Here is a 21198-nt window from a genome sequence, read left to right as displayed (position 1 = left end):
TCTATTAACAAAATTTTCCCAATTTAACACAAAATAAGAAAAAACAAAATTTGTAAGGAATTTGCATGATTTCCTGGGATAAGAAAAATTTCTTGGGAAATTTAAATGGTTAAAAATAAAAGGATCTTGGGATCCCAGTACAGAACTCCTACTAGGGACTTTAAAATCATGATGTATTAAATATTAATAGTAATTAAATAAGAAAAAAAAATGTTTGGATTAAAATCTGATCCAATAATATCTGATAATTTAAAAGATAAATTGTTAAAATTCTGTAAAAAGCAAAGTTAGAATTTTTTTATTCTTAAATGATGTTTTGAAAGATTTCTTCTCACTGTTGTTATTCTTTACTATAGGTTTCATATATAGTTAAAATTTGACCCGAACACAATTGATATATAATATTTAAGGACAGTTTTACTCTCTATGCATAACAATAGTTTAAATGAATCTTATAATATCTATAGTAAATTTGTAATTATTGCTGATATTTTCCTGATCGATGTTCTAAAAGCCAAATTTAATTCAAAGATTTTTCATGTCTGTGAATATAACCCACAATAAATACAAATTTATATATAAATATGAAAATGAAATTAAAGAATCTTTTAAATGCTATATCTATTCTTAATCTCAGTGAACTATGTGGCCGTCAGCCATGTTATGTTATATTTTCCTATATTTTTTTTGTTATATTAGTATTAGGCTTTCCTTTCTCTTTATCTAAAACTATCTAGAACTTTCTTTTCCCTAAACCCTCCTATAATTTTCTTTGTCTGAACCCTTTTTGCCCTTGGGGGGATTACCCTTTTTGAAGAAATAATGAACAAAGGAGAAGGGAGTGAGGCCCGGAGGCAAAAACAGAGAGAAAGAATATCAGATTGAGTGGAGATCTCTAGCAGGCAGGAGCGAACAGAGAGGTGCTCCTACAAATGAAGTGATCTGAGACAAAGCGAACAGAGAGAAAAGAAAAGGGAAGGACTGCAGACGGAAAGTCTACAAGTGAGAGGTGATAAAAGACGACCCAATCTGGAGGACGAAGATTGTAGACGAAAGGTCTACAAAATAAGAAGTGACCTAAGAACAAAAAGTGAGACTCAGAGAGAGAGATCATCGAGGGGAGGCCTCTTAGTCCGAAGTGTTTTCCAACCAAGGGCTCACCGAACCTAAACCCGGGTATTTCCACTTCTTTCCTAGTCTATCTCTATATTCTATATTCTTTCTTCTTTAGTCATAAGTTAGTGTAAGTTAGATTAAGTAATTTTGGTCCTCTTCAGGTTTTTGTCGCGTGAGTAATAGACAACTGTTTTCGAAGTGTACCATTGAGCACCGGTATACGCGTAAGATTCGACAAATTGTAAAGTTGGGATCAAATAAACGAACCTGTTCAGTGAGAAAAATAATACTTTGTGTCGTGAGACCTTTTTTTTTGTACCCTTTTCGCTCGCGGGATCGCCTACTCACTATGAACACCACAACTATCACTAAAACACAAATAAATAGTTAAATATGCAAAAACATATTATGTATTTTTTAATCCAGGCAGTCTAGATTAAATATGCAAAAACATATATGTATTTTTTGCTTAAAATTCATTTCATTTTCATTTAAGTTGATTATACATTTTTTTCAGACATAAATCACAGAATAATTGTTTTTTATATCATTAAGTAATCACATGTGAATTATGTGAATGATTCCAAAATAGTTTATTTATTTATAAATATTTTATTTCAGGATTTAAAGGTGATAAAGGAGAGGCTGGAGTTCCAGGACTTCCTGGATTAAATGGGGAGTCTGGGGAGAAAGGAGATAGAGGATTTCCAGGTGAACGAGGATTTGATGGAAAACCAGGTCTACCTGGTCCTCCAGGCACTACAGGTCTAGATGGATTTCCTGGATTGAAAGGTATTTGCCAACAATTAAGTTGAAAAAATTTTTTAGAATTACTTTCAGAAGAAATTTAATGATTAGTATTATTTTTTCAAATCANGTATTAAATATTAATAGTAATTAAATAAGAAAAAAAAATGTTTGGATTAAAATCTGATCCAATAATATCTGATAATTTAAAAGATAAATTGTTAAAATTCTGTAAAAAGCAAAGTTAGAATTTTTTTATTCTTAAATGATGTTTTGAAAGATTTCTTCTCACTGTTGTTATTCTTTACTATAGGTTTCATATATAGTTAAAATTTGACCCGAACACAATTGATATATAATATTTAAGGACAGTTTTACTCTCTATGCATAACAATAGTTTAAATGAATCTTATAATATCTATAGTAAATTTGTAATTATTGCTGATATTTTCCTGATTGATGTTCTAAAAGCCAAATTTAATTCAAAGATTTTTCATGTCTGTGAATATAACCCACAATAAATACAAATTTATATATAAATATGAAAATGAAATTAAAGAATCTTTTAAATGCTATATCTATTCTTAATCTCAGTGAACTATGTGGCCGTCAGCCATGTTATGTTATATTTTCCTATATTTTTTTTGTTATATTAGTATTAGGCTTTCCTTTCTCTTTATCTAAAACTATCTAGAACTTTCTTTTCCCTAAACCCTCCTATAATTTTCTTTGTCTGAACCCTTTTTGCCCTTGGGGGGATTACCCTTTTTGAAGAAATAATGAACAAAGGAGAAGGGAGTGAGGCCCGGAGGCAAAAACAGAGAGAAAGAATATCAGATTGAGTGGAGATCTCTAGCAGGCAGGAGCGAACAGAGAGGTGCTCCTACAAATGAAGTGATCTGAGACAAAGCGAACAGAGAGAAAAGAAAAGGGAAGGACTGCAGACGGAAAGTCTACAAGTGAGAGGTGATAAAAGACGACCCAATCTGGAGGACGAAGATTGTAGACGAAAGGTCTACAAAATAAGAAGTGACCTAAGAACAAAAAGTGAGAATCAGAGAGAGAGATCATCGAGGGGAGGCCTCTTAGTCCGAAGTGTTCTCCAACCAAGGGCTCACCGAACCTAAACCCGGGTATTTCCACTTCTTTCCTAGTCTATCTCTATATTCTATATTCTTTCTTCTTTAGTCATAAGTTAGTGTAAGTTAGATTAAGTAATTTTGGTCCTCTTCAGGTTTTTGTCGCGTGAGTAATAGACAACTGTTTTCGAAGTGTACCATTGAGCACCGGTATACGCGTAAGATTCGACAAATTGTAAAGTTGGGATCAAATAAACGAACCTGTTCAGTGAGAAAAATAATACTTTGTGTCGTGAGACCTTTTTTTTTTGTACCCTTTTCGCTCGCGGGATCGCCTACTCACTATGAACACCACAACTATCACTAAAACACAAATAAATAGTTAAATATGCAAAAACATATTATGTATTTTTTAATCCAGGCAGTCTAGATTAAATATGCAAAAACATATATGTATTTTTTGCTTAAAATTCATTTCATTTTCATTTAAGTTGATTACATTTTTTTCAGACATAAATCACAGAATAATTGTTTTTTATATCATTAAGTAATCACATGTGAATTATGTGAATGATTCCAAAATAGTTTATTTATTTATAAATATTTTATTTCAGGATTTAAAGGTGATAAAGGAGAGGCTGGAGTTCCAGGACTTCCTGGATTAAATGGGGAGTCTGGGGAGAAAGGAGATAGAGGATTTCCAGGTGAACGAGGATTTGATGGAAAACCAGGTCTACCTGGTCCTCCAGGCACTACAGGTCTAGATGGATTTCCTGGATTGAAAGGTATTTGCCAACAATTAAGTTGAAAAAATTTTTTAGAATTACTTTCAGAAGAAATTTAATGATTAGTATTATTTTTTCAAATCATAAGTACACAAATATTTTTAAATTTAGAAAATAAATTCTTTACAATACATTCATTTTTTAAAAAAAATTTTTAATCAGAATAATATTTAAATATGAACATCAAGATACATAGCCAAACAATTGCCTTAAATACTCCGGTTATAAATCCTCTATCTATATATATAAAAATGAATGTATGTATGTCTGTCTGTCTGTCTGTCTGTCTCTGTCTGTCTGCCCGTCTGTCCTTCATGCATTACTACACCATTTATCCGATTGCCATGAAACTTTGGGAAGTTTTTTAATACACTCCTGCGAAGGTTTCTGGCATAGTACATTTATCCTATGATAGATGATGCGCATTATATAAGCATTTCATCGTGAGCATTTCAGCATGGTTAAGAGTTGAAACTTGAAATTTGGTACACAGTTAAGCTGGATGCACACATGCGGCGCGGCAAGGAAAAGCGGTGTCGCAAATGCATCTTTGCTGCACGGCAGCAATCCGTTTACATTTCGGCGCATGCGTTCAGTATTCAAGATGGCAAACGATACCCATATTGTCGCTATCCACATGTTTACAAATTTTGTTTTATATGGCTTGCTTTATTTAGTTAGAAGATTTTGTCGAAGATTCAAACGAAGATTTTGGATTAGAGATATTTTCTTGGATTGATAAAGAACTGGTGTACAAAATAAGCTTATTTCTCAATAAATAATACTATTTGAGTAAGATTCGGTTGTTTTGTTCTTTGAATTAAATTATATATGATTATTTGTATAGAATTTGTGTTAAATTTATTATCCTTTCCTCTTTATTCTGATGTTAGTTATCTCGGTTAACCACGTCAAACTTTCTGCCATTAAAACACCACATGATTGTATTTTCTCATGTGACTATCAGATGAACTGTTATTGGCTGATAGAAACGCGTCTTGGCGGTGGTTGCCGCAAAAGATAAAATTCAACCAACTTTTGCGGCACAAGAAAAGCGGCACAAAATCAACTTTTGTGGCGAGAAAAAGTAACGTCATCCTGCTGCTTTTCCTTGCCGCACCACATGTGTGCATCCGGCTTTAGGGTATGTCATAAGAACGCACACTAACAAGGGATTTTTTGAAATCCCCCCGTGGGGAAAGTGACAGGATTAAGGCTTCAACAATGGAAGTGTTAAGAGAAAGCAACGTGCCAGATTTACAGGCGCAGATGCAGTTTTTTTGTGTTAAATTGAACATAATTCTAGACCTATCTAAAAATTTTCTAATTAGTCTGGAAACAGGGGAACCTAATTCTTGCATTCTGTGAAAACGGGTAAGGTTGGCTGTAATGTAATAATCTTAATCTTTGCTATTGTTACTTTTTGCCCAAGCAACGCTGGGCTTATCTGCTAGTTTTTAATAATTAATACTAATTTAAGTGACATAACTAGCAAGTGCACAATTTGCAGGTTCAAGCCTTGTCCAAGGCCAGTTCTTTTCTTCCAGATAATTCTAAATTATTTAATAAATTTTTTAAATTATAATTATTAACTTAGATAAGAGATAGTGCCTAATGTCTACCTCTAGTAGCAAATTACTTAGTATTAATTATTAAAAATAGTGGATTTATAGCCCAAGTATTTAAAGCGATCATTTGGCTATGTATATATATTATATGTATATAGGGCTTAGGTTGTTTAATATACTTATGAACAAGAAGTTTTTGTATTTCATTGCTTTTTTTCTTATTAACAGAAATTTGTTAAAGATTTTGTAAATATGCCATAAGTGTGAAACTTTTAATATTTATTTGTATTTAATATTTAATTTTTAGAGTTGTAGCCTGTTCCAGCAACAACTTTTTATTTATGAAATGTTTTTGGCTATCTTAGTAGCCATCTTCTGGATCAAACATAGCCATATTTATTATATAATCTTTATTTTTATTTTCTCTTTAATCAATTCTTTTTTAACTTTTATATTTCTCATTTGATGCTTTTTTTTAAACATAAAAACTTTAGCTTGTGAATTTTGCACTCAGACACTCATTGACATGCTAAATGAAGTTCAAAACAATATGAAAGAGAGATTATTTCAAAGTACATAAAATTAGTAAAACAAACATAATTTTGGATTATATGCAATTAAAAATTGTAAATGATAAAAACATTTTAAGTCCAAAATCTAATAAGGATGTATGCAATGTTTAATGTAATGATGTAAATGTACACTGTTATACATGTACATATACAGTACAAAATTTATAATTCATGTAGAATGCATATCATTTTTACACTTACTAAAATATAGTTGCCAGCAAGGTCAATAAAATGCATTTATTTTTTGCATCACATTTTTCAAGTTTTATGCTAATTTAATAATCATATGCTGTCAACAAAAATACATTTACTTTAAATCACCTCCAAAGACAGCCATTTTTTTTTCATGCAATTTTAGATAAATTTTTACTGTAATATATTTACAAAGTAGTAGCATGTACAACTATGTACAGAATACAGTAGAGCATTGTTTATCCAAATCAATTGGGGACTGGGGTTGTTCGGAAAATCGATATTTCGGATAACCGATTATGTACGAAAAAATATATTAACCTATCCCATGTTGAAATTTTTCTCTGTTGCATGTCGCTTCGCGTTAAATTTTCGTTGATGTTAAGCCTAATGAAGACTATTGTATCGTTAAAAATTATTTTTTGAAATATATTGAAAAATATAAAAACAATAAAAAATTATACTTTAGAAGTTAATTTAGTATCAAAAACGTATAATATTTGAGTAGCCCAAGACATAGCCAAAGATTGTAGTGCCACAGCACTGGCGAAAATTTAAATTTGACAACTGGAATTCTTTCGGATAATTGATGTTTCAGATAATTGATGTTTCAGATAATTGACTTTTGGATAAATGACGCTCTACTGTATATAACTGAACATGAATCATAAAGTTTGAAACTATTTCTACAAAATTAATAAAATTATTACACTCTTTTGCATATTTATTTTTCAAATTTTTATATGATATTATATTATAAGTGTCTAATCTTTATATGTATCTTTATATGATATTATATTATTAAGAAGTGTCTAACCTGAAAGCTGTATTGATAGTCTACAGAACTTAATTTGTCGGATTAAAGAGACACATTCATAACATAAATAATATTTTAATAATCAGAAATATTTTAAATAGAATCTATAATTGTTATATATATGAATTATTACAGGAGAGAAAGGTGCTGCTGGTATTGAAGGATTTCCAGGAAAACCTGGAAATCAAGGAAGAGATGGGTTTCCAGGAGCTCCTGGAGAAAAAGGAGATAGAGGGATAGATGGTTTACCTGGCTTAGATGGCATACCAGGTAGTCCTGGTGTAAAAGGTGAGCCTGGTTTACCTGGAATACCAGGACGTAAAGGAGATGCTGGAGAAGCTGCTGCAAAAGGTGAAAAAGGTATTCCTGGTCCACCTGGAAAACCAGGTCCTCCAGGCTTACCTGGAAGAGATGGTAAGATATATTATTTATGATATATTTATGATATTTATGTTAGTAAATTTTGTTAATTTTTTTTTTGTATATATTTTATCCACTAAATTTTTATGCTATACTTCATTGTTCAATTAACTTGAAGTATAATATCAGGTAATTTAATCAATAAATGAATTGTGTATAATTTATTAAAATGCATTCAGATATGTTGAATTAATATGAATTTATCTATAAAATTAAGTGAATAATTGATAAATATTTTAAAATTCATTATTTAATAATAATCAAGAATCATTACAATGTCAAATACAATGGTTATTGCTGATGCTACTCCCAGCATAGTGAGAACTTTTTTCACTTTTCTCAAACCCTAAAAACAAAAAAGAAATTGTTATTAATGGACAATATAGTGTAAAGTAATAAAGATGTATAAATTTTTTACTTCTTTTTCATCTTACTTACTCCAAATAATGTAATTTTGAAAATTTTTTGTTTAAATTATATAATATTCTGATATAGATGACTAATAATCTACATTTTATATTGAAGGATATTAAAACTATAATTATTTAAAGATATCAAAACTAGCATGATATTGATTCATATTTTCTTCGTTTTTCACCTTCATCTTGAGCACTGAAATGATTCAATCTTGTTTAAATTTTGTTAGTCATTTCAATAATTTTAATACTCTTTTCATTGTATATGACCAATATTCAATATGTCAGTTTCAAAATGATTACATTTCAGACTATTGATTTAATTAGTAGATTAGAGCTTTTTGTATAAAAAAGTATGACAATATAAAATAAATGAAAATTATATATATATATATTATATATTATTGAAGTTGAAACTATATAAGTATGATTTTATGTTATTAAATAACAAAGGAATAGTTTAATAAATTTTGGTGATTGGATAGAAAAATTTAAATACAGTGGTACCTTGATATATGTCTGCTTTAGAATACGTCTAATTCGGAATACGTCCTGTTTGGACGAAACAAATTTTGCTCGGTATACGACTTTTGTTCGGTATATGACATAATTCAATTATACGCGCCATCAATGAACAAGTAGCACTATCGGTGTACTAGACCAGACTAGACGTTCGCGGTGCAACGGTTTATAACTTTGTTTAATTTCTTTTGATTTTAATATGTAAGTAAAATGTTGTTATTTTTATTAATCACAAATTGCAAAAAGGCAAATGAAAAGGGACAGAAAACTAAAAAAATGAATAGAATTACAATGGAACTGATGAAAGAGATTGATGAGAAATACGAAGGTGGCACGTGTGTTCGAGATTTAACTGTTGTTTACCGTATTCCGAGAACGACGGTATGGACAATCGCAAAAAATAAAGACATTATTAAATCTGCTAACGTTGCGAAAGGAATTAAATCAATTTGTAAACAGAGATCGAAGACATTAGATCATGTCGAGAAATTGCTTTTGCTTTGGATAACTGAAAAACAGTGCTGGAGACAGCGTATCGGAAGCAATTATTTGCGAGAAAGCTAAAAAGATACACGCTGATCTCACAAAAAATCAAGCAAGAACTAGCCAGGAAAGCGAGATGTTTAAAGCCAGCCATTTCTTTTTCACAAGAACGAATTAATCATTTTTTCATTACTTCTTATGGGAAAGGTTGGTTTGGTATACGTCCAATTCTGTATAAGTCCAAACATCGGGAACGGATTAAGGTTGTATACCGAGGTTCCACTGTATACTTATCTGGTTACAGTTTCACTTGTAATTTGAGATTAGATAATAAGAGTTTTTTTTTTTTATTTTACTGAAGGTTATTTTACCTTTAGTAAAATAAAATTTCAATAAAAATGCTTTATAAGAATTAATACAATTGAAATAGCAAACATGAAAAATTAAACTGTACTTTAAATGTTTTCAAGTGCAACCTCATCATCAGAAAGATGGTTTTCATAATCAAATATGATTACATAGCTATTGAACATCTTTGTTGAGATTACAAAAAATTAATTTATAATTTAAAAAAAAAAAAAAAGAAAATTTGGTTATGTATGACTAATTTCTTCTCTTTTTCTTAGACCTATTATTTAAGATTAATGTTCTTTAATGAAAAATTGTAATACTACATGGAATATTCATAGAAGCTGGAAATGAGATAACTCATAATTTACTTAGTGCTTCAATAAGAAAATAATTGACAGAAGAAATATTGAAGTGCTGAGTAAATTATTAGGTACATGAAATATAATGATTTTCTTTTATTTGAAATTTAAAACTAATTTAACACAAGTATCTATTTTTAAGTTGTACTCAAAATTTATAAATTGAATTTAAAATTTGTTATTAAATGAAAATGAACAGGGACTAACTATAATGTAAATGAAAGCCTAAAATATATTTTGTTTGGAAATGGATTTGAATAGGCAATGTATTTTAAAAGTATTTAGAATAAAGGATTGTCAAGGCATGCAGAAGTTATTAAAGGTGGATTAGCTGTAAGACTCATTTCTGTTTCATACAAGTAAAAAACTGAGTGAAGATTTATCTTAGAATGGACCAAACATATTCCCAACATTGGAAAAATTCAAAAATTAGAGTAAACTTTTTGTAAATGACAGAAGACATCTTGAGAGTAAATGAGGCAAAAGTGTTCTCCTTGTTAAATAAAGTTCTATTATATCATCAATATATGTGTTTTAAAGATCAATTTTTATTAAAAAAATTGTAAAAGATGCATTGAATTCCTGTAAAATATGTTCATCTAATGTTACTGGAATCTAAACAATAGATATTAACATAAAAACAACAAATAATATATTTATCAATGTTGTCATATGATATTGGAAAATTTACTAATGATGAGTGTATTTGGTAGAATTTTGTAGATCTTTGTCATTTTTTATTTAACTTTTAATTCTCTTTCTTTTAAAAATTGTAAAGTTTAAATTTTAAGTAAGTGAACATTTGTGAGGATTTGAGGATAAATTAATAGAAAATACTTTTAAAAGTAATATATTGTAGTGGATATGTCAAATGAATTGCTTGGATTATTTATTGAATTGTAATATGGCTAATTTAACAATTAGAAATAAAACAATTTGGTTATAGGTAGGTGGTTAGACTACCATCTAATGATAAATTTAATAATTATTAATAAATACTCAAGCAAACAATCACCTCAATCAATTGGGCTATAAATCATTAATAATAGTGGATCTGTAGTCCGATTGATTAATTAAGGTGATCGTTTGGTTGAGTATCTATGTATCAGGCTTCGGGATGTTTAGTATATATTAGAAATAAATTTTAAATTTAAATTTAGAATATTCTGGAAGAAAAGATACCTATAGCCAAATTACTGTATTTCTAATCATCAAATTAGCTGTGTAAAACAAATAATCCAATAGTTTATTTACATCTCTAATAGAATTGGGTTTATGATGTTAAAAGTATTTTAGCCACTTCTTATATTTAACTATTAAATTTAATAGTTAAATTAAAAAAAAAAAAATTGTTAAATAATTAATTTTTATATTTTAAGAAATGATTGAAAACAGTAAAAATAATTTGTATTAGAAAATTCCAGGAATGATTATTTTTAAAGAAAAATTATTTTTAAAGAAGTGCATAGTTAAATTAAATGCTATTTACAGGTTTCAATGGCCTTCCTGGAATGAAAGGTGACCCAGGATTACCTGGAAGAGGAATTCCTGGTCCTCCTGGACCAATTGGAGAAAGAGGTCCACAAGGTCTTCCAGGTCTAATTGGACCACCTGGACCAAAAGGAATTGATGGATTACCAGGATTTCATGGCATGAAAGGCGAGAAGGTAGATTCAATTCCAAAATTATATGATCAAATCATTAAAATCAAAGTGGCAACTGACTGGCCAATTGGATTTACTGACCTTTGGGAAAGCAAGCTAATACTCTACTAACAAAGATAATCTGACTTAACAATTTAACAACTTATAATTAAAAATTTTATATTCCAAATTGTCAGCATTGGAAAATTATGACAATTTGGCATTAAAATTTAGGCCAAATGACAATCTTTTAATTAAAAAACTTGCCTGTCATTAAATTACCCATATTTTTAATAAACCAAATTTAACAGATCAAAATTCTAAATTTTTAAATGTAAGCCCATTAAGTATTTGTATTTGACATTTACAGAAAACAAAAGTTTAATCAAGATTTATTCATTTGGTTTTATTTTTTATTAATGTAGGGTAGTCCAGGTTTATCAGGTCAGCCTGGCTTACGTGGCTTAGATGGAATTCCAGGAATGAAAGGAGAAAAAGGTGGTCAAGGATTACCTGGATTTCCAGGAGAAAAAGGAAGTAAAGGAGAAGCAGGATTTCATGGTAGCCCTGGATTAAAAGGAGAAAGGGGGCCTTCTGGTCCACCTGGTTTACCAGGATTAAATGGACTAAAAGGTATTAAAGGAGAAGGTGGAATTCCAGGTTTACCAGGTAATACTTTTTATATATTTATAAAAGTTATATAATTTACATATTATCTAATTGTTTAAATTTAATTCAGTTTAATTCAGTTTATTTCAATACAGTTTATAAGTATTTTTGACTAAAATATCTTTCCATTAAACAATTTCCATTAAAAATCAACAAACACAAATGTAATCTATCAAGCAAAATTCAAATATGCAATCTAGATATTACAATATACTGTATAGGTTGGAATTTTTTAGTTTAGCTTTCTATGATTCAACAAATCCCCATATATGGCATGTTTTGAGTCTTGCCATTAATTTTCAGGCTGTCCACTAGGGCAGTAATATTAGCAGTACCAAGATACCAGAGCCATGTTCAGTATTGCAGAATTCTTGATAAGTCTAGTTGTGCTGCAATGCTAAACTCATTTCTAACTACTTTTTGACTCTTTCCACTGTTAAAATTCTAACTACAGGTAATCCCCGTATAACATGGTAGTTACGTTCCAAAAAATTGCCATGTTATGCAAATCCATGTTATACGAAACAAAGAACTAGTGTGAAAAGGGGGGTTATGTTCCAAAAATTAAAAAACATGCTGTTAAATCCTTATTTAAATCAGATTTATTATTCATTTTTTCATAGGTAAAATACTTATTTATTATTTAAGTAAATATTTTACCAGAGGATTATTCATCCTATATGATGATCTCAGCATGAGTGTCATCAACTGGTAACAGTTTTTGGGTGCGTTCGTTAATAGCGGTCGCTCTGCAATGGGAATGTGCTATTGTTTGTAGGCATTTAGGAATGATGGTGAAAGAAAGATAGCGGCGCCTGCACTATTGATAGTATTGTGATGAGGAATCTATAATTCTAAAATAAGCTTTTAGAGGCAAAAGAAGGGTCCCAATTGTAAAATTTAACCATTAAATGGATTATTTGTTGAAAGAGCATTCAAAGTAGCCACGAAAACCATTAGAATGCTCACGCAAAGTTACATGGAGGTTTAAAAAACGCACCCTTTATTACATTTCATGTTGTACAAGGGTTTTACCCAATTCCCGAACTGTGTTAGAGTGAACCCATGCTATAAAAGCACCGTGTTATACAGGGATGTTCCCAATTCTCAAACCATGTTAGAGTGAATCTGTTCTATAGAAGTGCTGTGTTATATGGGGATTACCTGTAATTCAGTCAGCTTGCTTATTCTATTAGGTGATGTCATTGTTTTTGTCTCATCATACAATTTGCAAAATGGTTGCTCATGATGGAATAAATATATATTTTTTTATAATGGTCATAAGATTAAGATAATTGTGATAATTTATTTTATCATAAAATTATGGTGATTACATCATTCATCATTTTTACACACAATCAGTCTAACTTGTAAACTCAGCACACCATTCACTTAGAACACTTAGAATACTTAGAACACTTCTTAGCTCTGCCCTCCTATCCAATTAGATTTCTTATTTTCTACTAGCATTCTGTGTTACTGAACACAACCCAGATATATGTGTATCTGCAACCAAGCATTTTGATTGTTTGAAAAAATTCTTTCATTCTTTTTTTGAGACTTTAAAGCTGTAATTATCTTCTTTATGATTTAAATAAGAAATATTTACAACACTTTAAAAATATAATTCTGATTTATCACAGTTAAATATATTTTTTCATTTTCATTTCTATGTGATTTAGATGAGTTTTATAAAAAGTATAAAAAGTTGGTTATTCATTTTTTTAAAATATCCTGCTAATGCAGCAAACATTTTTAATTTAATTTTATAATAATTGATAAATAACCAAAACCACTCATTTGAAATAGAAATTTATTACATACCAAACCATTTTTGTTTCTGCAATGTAGTGCTTTTGTCAGGTCTCAAAGATAACAATAATGAATTCCAACATGTAATAATTTTCATTAACTTACCTATATAATTTTATTGCATGTTTTTTTTCAAAGTTTCTATATGCATAATCCTAATGTTATTGATTACAAACACCCTTTAAAATTAATATTAATTGTAAAGATGATTTTTATTAAAAATTTTAAAATCTGAATTAATTGAATTAACACAAGATAAAATAATAACTGTAGGAGAAAGAGGTCAAAAAGGAGACAAAGGAGACTTAGGTTATCCTGGTCCACCTGGTGCACAAGGTCCAAAAGGACAAGCAGGACTTGATGGTGCTCCTGGTTTCCCAGGTATCAATTTTATATTGTTTATTTGACATAAAAATATTATTTTAGAATCATAATTGCTCTTTTCTCAAAACTAATATTACTGCTTTCACAAATGGTAGATATTATTAAAAATTTAACAATTTACAGGTCAAAAGGGAGAGCGTGGTTTTCCTGGATTAGTTGGAATGCCTGGTCAACCTGGAGCAAGAGGACTTCCAGGTAAAAGATTTATTTTGTAATTAATGAAAATATAAAAATTTATTTCAAATTATGATTAACAGATGAATTAACAATAATCATCCTGTTATTTTTTAGGTGATCATGGTCCCCAGGGTCCCCCTGGTATACCTGGTATACCAGGACTTTCTATTAAAGGAGAACCTGGTTTACCTGGAAGACCAGGAAATGATGGACAACCTGGATTTCCAGGACAAAAAGGTTAGATAATATGATAAATGTAAATAAGTAAAATTGTTTAATTATAATGAATTTTTACATTGTAATAAATAAGGTATACATGCAGTGTTCCATTATAGAAAGAGTTTAATCTATAATAAAACTACTTGTTTTTTTTTAACTTTACAAATTAGATTAGGATAAGATTAAAAATAATTTCACAATGTATCGTGATTTTATTAAATCAAAAATATTTTAGATTTAAGTAAAAACTTCAATTTAAAAAACAATTATTGAAATTTCATGAGGATAACCTATAATGACATATACCTCACAGAAAATTGCCAGAATGGAAATTAAATCTTTGTATACTGATATTCACTTTAGAAGGTACTATCTCAAACATTAAAATATTCCTATTTCATTGCATTGTAGATGTAATTGTAAAATAACTGAAATAAAAAATAGAAATCTGAGAGGGAATCTCCTGAACTTTGTGTATGGAAGATACAAATGCTTAACGAACAACAAAATTTTTTTTATCATTCATAATACATAGCACTAACAATTTTTAAGAAGTCAGTTTATTACTAGATAAAATGTTTTCAACTGATATCTTGTCAAATTCAAACTTAATAATGATGTCTGAACTGAAATAAAGGCATAAAACAATCAGTCAATAAATAAAAATTTTAAATATTAGAATATTTATAAATATTCTAATCAAGGGATGATTCAAACTTAATGAACAACATTTTTAGTATAGAACACAAAAGTTGGAGTGTAATTTTATGTTAAGAAAAATTTGAACATAATATTTAAAATGACATAAATTAAGAGATCAAAAACAACAAAAAGAATAAATAAAATAAAAACAAAAATAACTTGCAACATGTAACTAATAAACTATTAATTAGCAAAAGAATGTGAAAACATTTGTTTAATCTATGTGTAAATAAACTTTCATTCAGTCTATGTTACTGGTTTTTCATTTAGTAGTGTTGACCTTTTGCTAAAACTTTTGTAAATACCATTGAATTATTTTTCTTCTAACTTTGTTTTGGTGTCAAATAATTAGGTTTTTATGCAATTCATAGTGGGATGTTTTTGAGTCAGTTGCTACAATTTATGTATCATTGCATTTTACCCAATATATTTTTATTAATTATTAGTTTTTCTGTCAGTGCTGTGTTTGTTTCTCCTTTTTACTTTCAATCTATCCATAAATTTCTTGTACATACTTCCAAATACTACCTGATGATGTTTTTTTTCTGCCTACTGCTATTTATTGTTCTACTAGTATTTTGTAAACTTCACTTCTTGATCTTTATAACTATTTTTTTTTTCCTTAAAAAATCTTAGAGGATCTTTGTGTAACAATTTTACCCTTATTTTACTTGTTATGCTTACCTTATTTTTACTGTTATGCTTAACAACCTAGTGTAGTCATAAGCACGTGGTGAGTGTTGATTTTCACAAAGAGACAGATATTAAAACAAATAAAACGTGCTTTTAGTTTTTGTGTAAACTTCTACAAGAAAGGTTCTTGTGGATTCCGACCTCCTGAGTTCTTATTTCCAAAAAAAAAAAAAAAAAAACAACATCTGTTCCGATCCACAGTCGAACAAGAACTTTCGCGATACAAAGAGATACCTAATTTCTAACTTAAACCTACTTATATCTAAATAAAAAAAGAAAAAGGATCGATTATGAGAGAGACAGAAATATATTTTCAAGAAGGAAGGGTACCCGAGTTGGCGATCGAGGTGGCGGCAGTTGGATGACGTCATCTTGGAATTTTTTTTGGGGGACGGATCGTATGTGAGAATCAATGAATAAATGTCTTTGATCTTTAGCATACCAAAGTCTTTAATAACGCTACTTCTTTCTTCCGAGCTCTTCTAGACCTTTTTTCAGTCGAAGCAACGACGACCTGGAGACCTCTCTCTGACGTGTCTTTCCTTTTCTAGGTCCAAAGCAAAAAGTGATCCTCTAGTCTCCCACTTGCCCTCTGTTTCTTATTCTTGTCCCCTAATTAGGTCACCCACCACCCACACTTGGACGAAAGTTCCAGGAAGTATAAACAAAGGAACACAGAACAAAGAAAGAACATATATATATAAAAATATAACAAAATACATTGGTGTACCACCACACTAGTGCATTTTTGTTTCCTTAACATATTTTGCAACTAATGGCCTAAAAGATTTCTTATTCCAAATACTGTTTGTGATGTTTTGAAATAATTTGAACCAACAACTAAAGAGAGCAGTCTTTTTGACATAGTCAAGTTCTTTAGCATACTCTTCATTATGGAAAAAATATATGATACTTCATCTTGCTAGAGATTCTGCTTCTTTCCTTCTGCAGAAAAGGTAGCAAGATGAACAACTCTCCTAGCAATAAGTCATAGTCATTCCAAATTGCAAGATGATCCTCCATAAGTGGAGACAATAAGTCATTTGGATAAGCAAATTAATAATAATCTGAGTAATGATTTTATATGATGGTTCTATGTAACATTGCTGTAAGTGCTGCTATCCTATATTGGATGGATCTTTAGACTTGAAATGGAACAGGACTGCCATTGGTTTTTTTATAAACTGATGTCAAAACATTTTGTCCACCTTTATGGAAATATCTAAATAATAAATGCTGTAACTGTTCACTTGTTCAATTTCCAAAGCCACTTTAACGTTATTCTTCATAACTTGCAGTGGTTTTATTAAAAATTATATTGTTTATTAAAATCTTAAAAATTACTTCAACCTTAGTTTGGTTAATCTTTGAAATGAAATCTTTATAATGTTTACCTAGTGGAACACTGTCACAATGTTATTGTACATTCTATAATCATAGAAGCCACAATAAAACTTAAACAAAGTTCAGTGAATTTTACTGTGACTGGAGACACAACTGAAATTTTCCTTGGTTACTTACATAGAAACATTCCAGAAGCTGGAATCTATCAAACAACTTTCAGTTACTTATATATATAATCTTTTTTCCTGTCAGAATAGATAAGGTATTTGGGATCTAAGAATCTATCAAAACAGTACTGATTGACAATAAATTTATTGATATCAGGTAGGTTAATATCATCTCTATTGCAGATCATATATTTTGTCTTCTTTTTACGATAACCAGACCCATTTCAAATGATACTTTCACTAATCTCTGGAATCCTTCTCTTAGTCTTGGTTAGGTTTACCATACACTCTTATTTACGTAGAAACATTCTTATTTAGGGGTAAAAATTACTGTCTGCACATGTTTTTGTGAATTCCATGTTTTGCCCACATTTTCAATGATTAAACATTTTTTCCTCAAATTTTTTCAAATAAAAATAATTTTTATTTTTCCATTTTGCAATACCTCATGTAAAAATGGAAGATTTTCTTTAATGGTAACAGTTTAGCATTAAATTTAGAATTCAGAAGCAATTACTTTGACAACTGAGTAGTGTTTCTACTTCCAGCATTACATTCATAGCATTGTTTTTGCTTTGTGTTTCTGATTTCAATTCGGGTTTCAGTTCCAATCTTAATTAGCAGTGGCTTTGTTTTTCAGCCACATGTGGTTGTCATGTAGTGTTGGCTTTTGTCACGTGTTTACAGTTTATCATCCATCTAGATTCAATGAAACAACTGCTTGCTTGATTCCCAATAATGAATTATTAAAAAAATTAAGTCTAGTGAAAACTATACATGGGCTCAACATTAAAGTGGGTAAAAGACATTTGGTTTCTGTAAGTCACATTATTTTTTTCACATTCTTTGCTACTAGGCATTTTGATAATGCCCCAAAACAAATTCTTAAATGAAATAATAAATTATATTAAGCTAAGTCACAAGGCTTCCAAAAGTGTGTTGTTATAATTCCTGAGTTATAAAATTTTTTCTGGACACTGAGTTGATTGGGATACCCTCATTTTAGTGTTTCACAATATGGTAACAAGAGTCTTGGTGCAGCATGTGCTATCAAGACCATCGTCTACAGAGACAGATTTAACGGCAAGCATACCAGGCACATGCCCTGGGTCCCAACTTCTGAAGGGCCCTGCAAAACCCAACTTTACACTTTTTTCTAATGACACCAAGTTTGGTTTCATATGTTCAATTTTAATTACATACAAGTTTACAATCAGCAGTAAAATTTGAATATAATATATGATATACAGTAGAGCATCGATTATCCGACTCAATTGGGGACTGGGGTTGGTCGGATAACTGAAAAAACGGATAGCCAAAAAATATGAAAAAATACATTATTAGTATAGTATATTAGTATATCTCATGTAATTAGTATATTAGTATATATCATGTAATTAGTATATTAGTATATTGCTATTAACCTACTTTGCATTGAATTTTCATCGATGTTAAGCCTAACAAAAATTTTTTTAAAATAATAATCGTTGCTATTGTATAAACCATTATTAATGTCAAAGCCCTGTGCACTTTAATTTGGGCATTCTTAATGAAAACTTGTAGTCATGCCTGCTTTTCAGTAGCTTAATTCTCTCATTCTTGATGGTAAATTTAATTCTTAAAATTTGAAAAACCTTCAAAATAAACAGTAATCTCCTTTTTTAAATCATTTTTATATATTTTCCTTCTTTCCACTATATACTGAAAATTTAAAATATTGCCTGGTTTTTTGGTTTGTACTGTACAATGAATTCAAGAAATAGTATTTAGATTAATTACTCTTTAGTATTAAGATCCTGTAAAACCACTGCTTAGAAATTGGTACTGTATTACAAGCAATGCAAGCCAATATTAATTAAAGAAATGAATAATACTGAATGCTAAACAAAAAAAAAAAAAAGGAAAGGATGTAATGATTGTAATGTATCACTAAATAAAAAGCTACTTAACAAAATATGAATGCAAAAACATAAAATGGCAATTTGTTTATTGCACAGAGAAAGTTTTTCAATGTAAAACATGTGTATATAAATACAGTAGAGCGTCGATTTTCCAAATCAATTGGGGACTGGGGTTGTCCGGATAACTGATATTTCAGATAACTGATTTACGTACGAAAAAATAGTTTAACGTATCCGATGTCGAAATTTTTCTCCGTTGCGTGTCGCTTTGAGTTGAATTTTCGTCAATGTTAAGCCTAACAAAGACTATTGTATTGTTAAAAATTATTTTTTTATTTTGTACAAACAAAATAAATATATTGAAAAATATAAAAATAATAAAAAATTATACTTCAGATGTTAATTTGGTATCAAAAACGTAAAATATTTGAGTACCCCAAGACATAGCCAAAGATTGAAGCGCTACAGCACTGGTGAAAATTTAAATTTGCTGACTGGAATTCTTTCGGATGACTGACGTTTCGGATGACTGACTTTCGGAAAATCGACGCTCTACTGTATAATCATAATAAATATTTTGTAAACAGAAAATTCTTTGTGCAATATGAAAATAGAGATAAATCAATTTTATACTTGTTTTTTATTTTTTCATGGAAAAATAGAAAAAGTATATAAGAGTAGAATGAAAATACAGTAATAAAGATTAATTTGTTAATTTGAATTTTTTATTGTTTTGTAATAATGATAATGATTTCGAACTAAACAATACATCAGAAATATTATTATTTCTAATTTATTGTAAGAATTCATAAGTATTTGCTTAATAATCAAAACTTAAAAAGTAATCATTTTGATACATTGTGCCAAAATCTTTACAATTTTATATTGTACCCAACAGAAGATTAAACACAGGTGCTTGAAATTATAGTTGTTTAGTTCAAATATTTAGAATTTATTTGGCAATGTATGTTATAATTATTTTATGTTTTTTTTTCTTTTCTTTCTTCTTGAATTTAGGAGAAGCAGGCTTTCCAGGGTTGCCTGGAAAACAAGGAATACCAGGTGAACCAGGACCACCTGGTTTCCCAGGAGAAAAAGGTGATGCAGGTTTTCCTGGTCCGCCAGGTGCGAGTGGTAGAGATGGTTTTCCTGGTTTGAAAGGTGATAGTGGAGAACCTGGTTTAACTGGTCTTAAAGGTGAACGTGGCTTGCCAGGTCCTCCTGGTTTACCTGGAAAACAGGGACCTCAAGGATCACCTGGTAAATATAACTATAATTTATTCTTTCTTTTAAAATAAATAAAATTATCGTAATTTAAGTACATTAAACTATATTCATATGTAAAGCTGTATATTACTGTATAATTAAGTTTCCTTTATTTTTAGAATAGTGAAAGGGACCTTAGGTTCCTAGAATAGAAGGATAAATTCAATTCTATCAAGAATTAATTTGTCTAATTTACAAGATATATGTTTCATTATCAAGTGTATCATGAAACAATATTTTGTAAATTCTAAAAGTTCTACAAAGAGTTGATGAATTTGCATCCTTTACTATAATAATAATTAAGGCTAACTAATGCTCATTGTATTGGGTTGTTTAGAAAGTAATTTCGTTTTTTTTACCACTAGATGGATTAGTTGTATTTTTCCCACCATTTTCATTTTAAACTGTATTATCATTATATATTTTGACAGCTAGCATTTTAAGGCTTATTTGTAAAAAATTTTGTTAGATTTTGTGCAATTGTTTATTTTTTGTATCTTATCAAATATGGAAGACCGAAAGCAGCATTTTCGGCATATTTTGCTCTTTTATTACCAAAAAGGTAAGAATGCTGTTCAAGCGAGAAAAAAATTGTGTGATGTGTATGGAGAAGATGTATTGACAGAATGACAGTGCCAAAACTGGCTTACAAAATTTCGTTTTGGCAATTTCAATATTGAAGTTGCACCACATTCTGGATGGCCAGTTGAAGCCAATGACAACAAAATAAAGATACTGATTGAAGCAAACTGCCAAATAACAACATGTGAAATCACTAAGAGATTAAATTTGTT

General features: G+C 29.6%; 1 protein-coding gene across 1 annotated transcript in view; it reads left to right on the top strand.

The window, feature by feature from the left end:
• LOC111628264 (collagen alpha-2(IV) chain-like) overlaps positions 1–21198 on the top strand; it is a 128727-nt gene that overhangs the window by 89272 nt on the left and 18257 nt on the right. Inside the window, exons 26-35 of the mRNA XM_023372014.1 lie at positions 1738–1926; positions 3098–3152; positions 3528–3727; positions 7012–7290; positions 10919–11094; positions 11496–11739; positions 13825–13932; positions 14059–14130; positions 14227–14349; positions 20156–20398. Coding sequence (XP_023227782.1) covers positions 1738–1926; positions 3098–3152; positions 3528–3727; positions 7012–7290; positions 10919–11094; positions 11496–11739; positions 13825–13932; positions 14059–14130; positions 14227–14349; positions 20156–20398 — 1689 coding nt within the window. The remainder of the gene's footprint in view (positions 1–1737; positions 1927–3097; positions 3153–3527; positions 3728–7011; positions 7291–10918; positions 11095–11495; positions 11740–13824; positions 13933–14058; positions 14131–14226; positions 14350–20155; positions 20399–21198) is intronic.

Source organism: Centruroides sculpturatus, unplaced genomic scaffold (genome assembly GCF_000671375.1).
Source record: "Centruroides sculpturatus isolate CEXI.00-Female unplaced genomic scaffold, Cexi_2.0 scaffold414, whole genome shotgun sequence".
Lineage (NCBI taxonomy): Eukaryota > Metazoa > Arthropoda > Arachnida > Scorpiones > Buthidae > Centruroides > Centruroides sculpturatus.
This window is presented reverse-complemented; position numbering and strand designations above follow the sequence as displayed.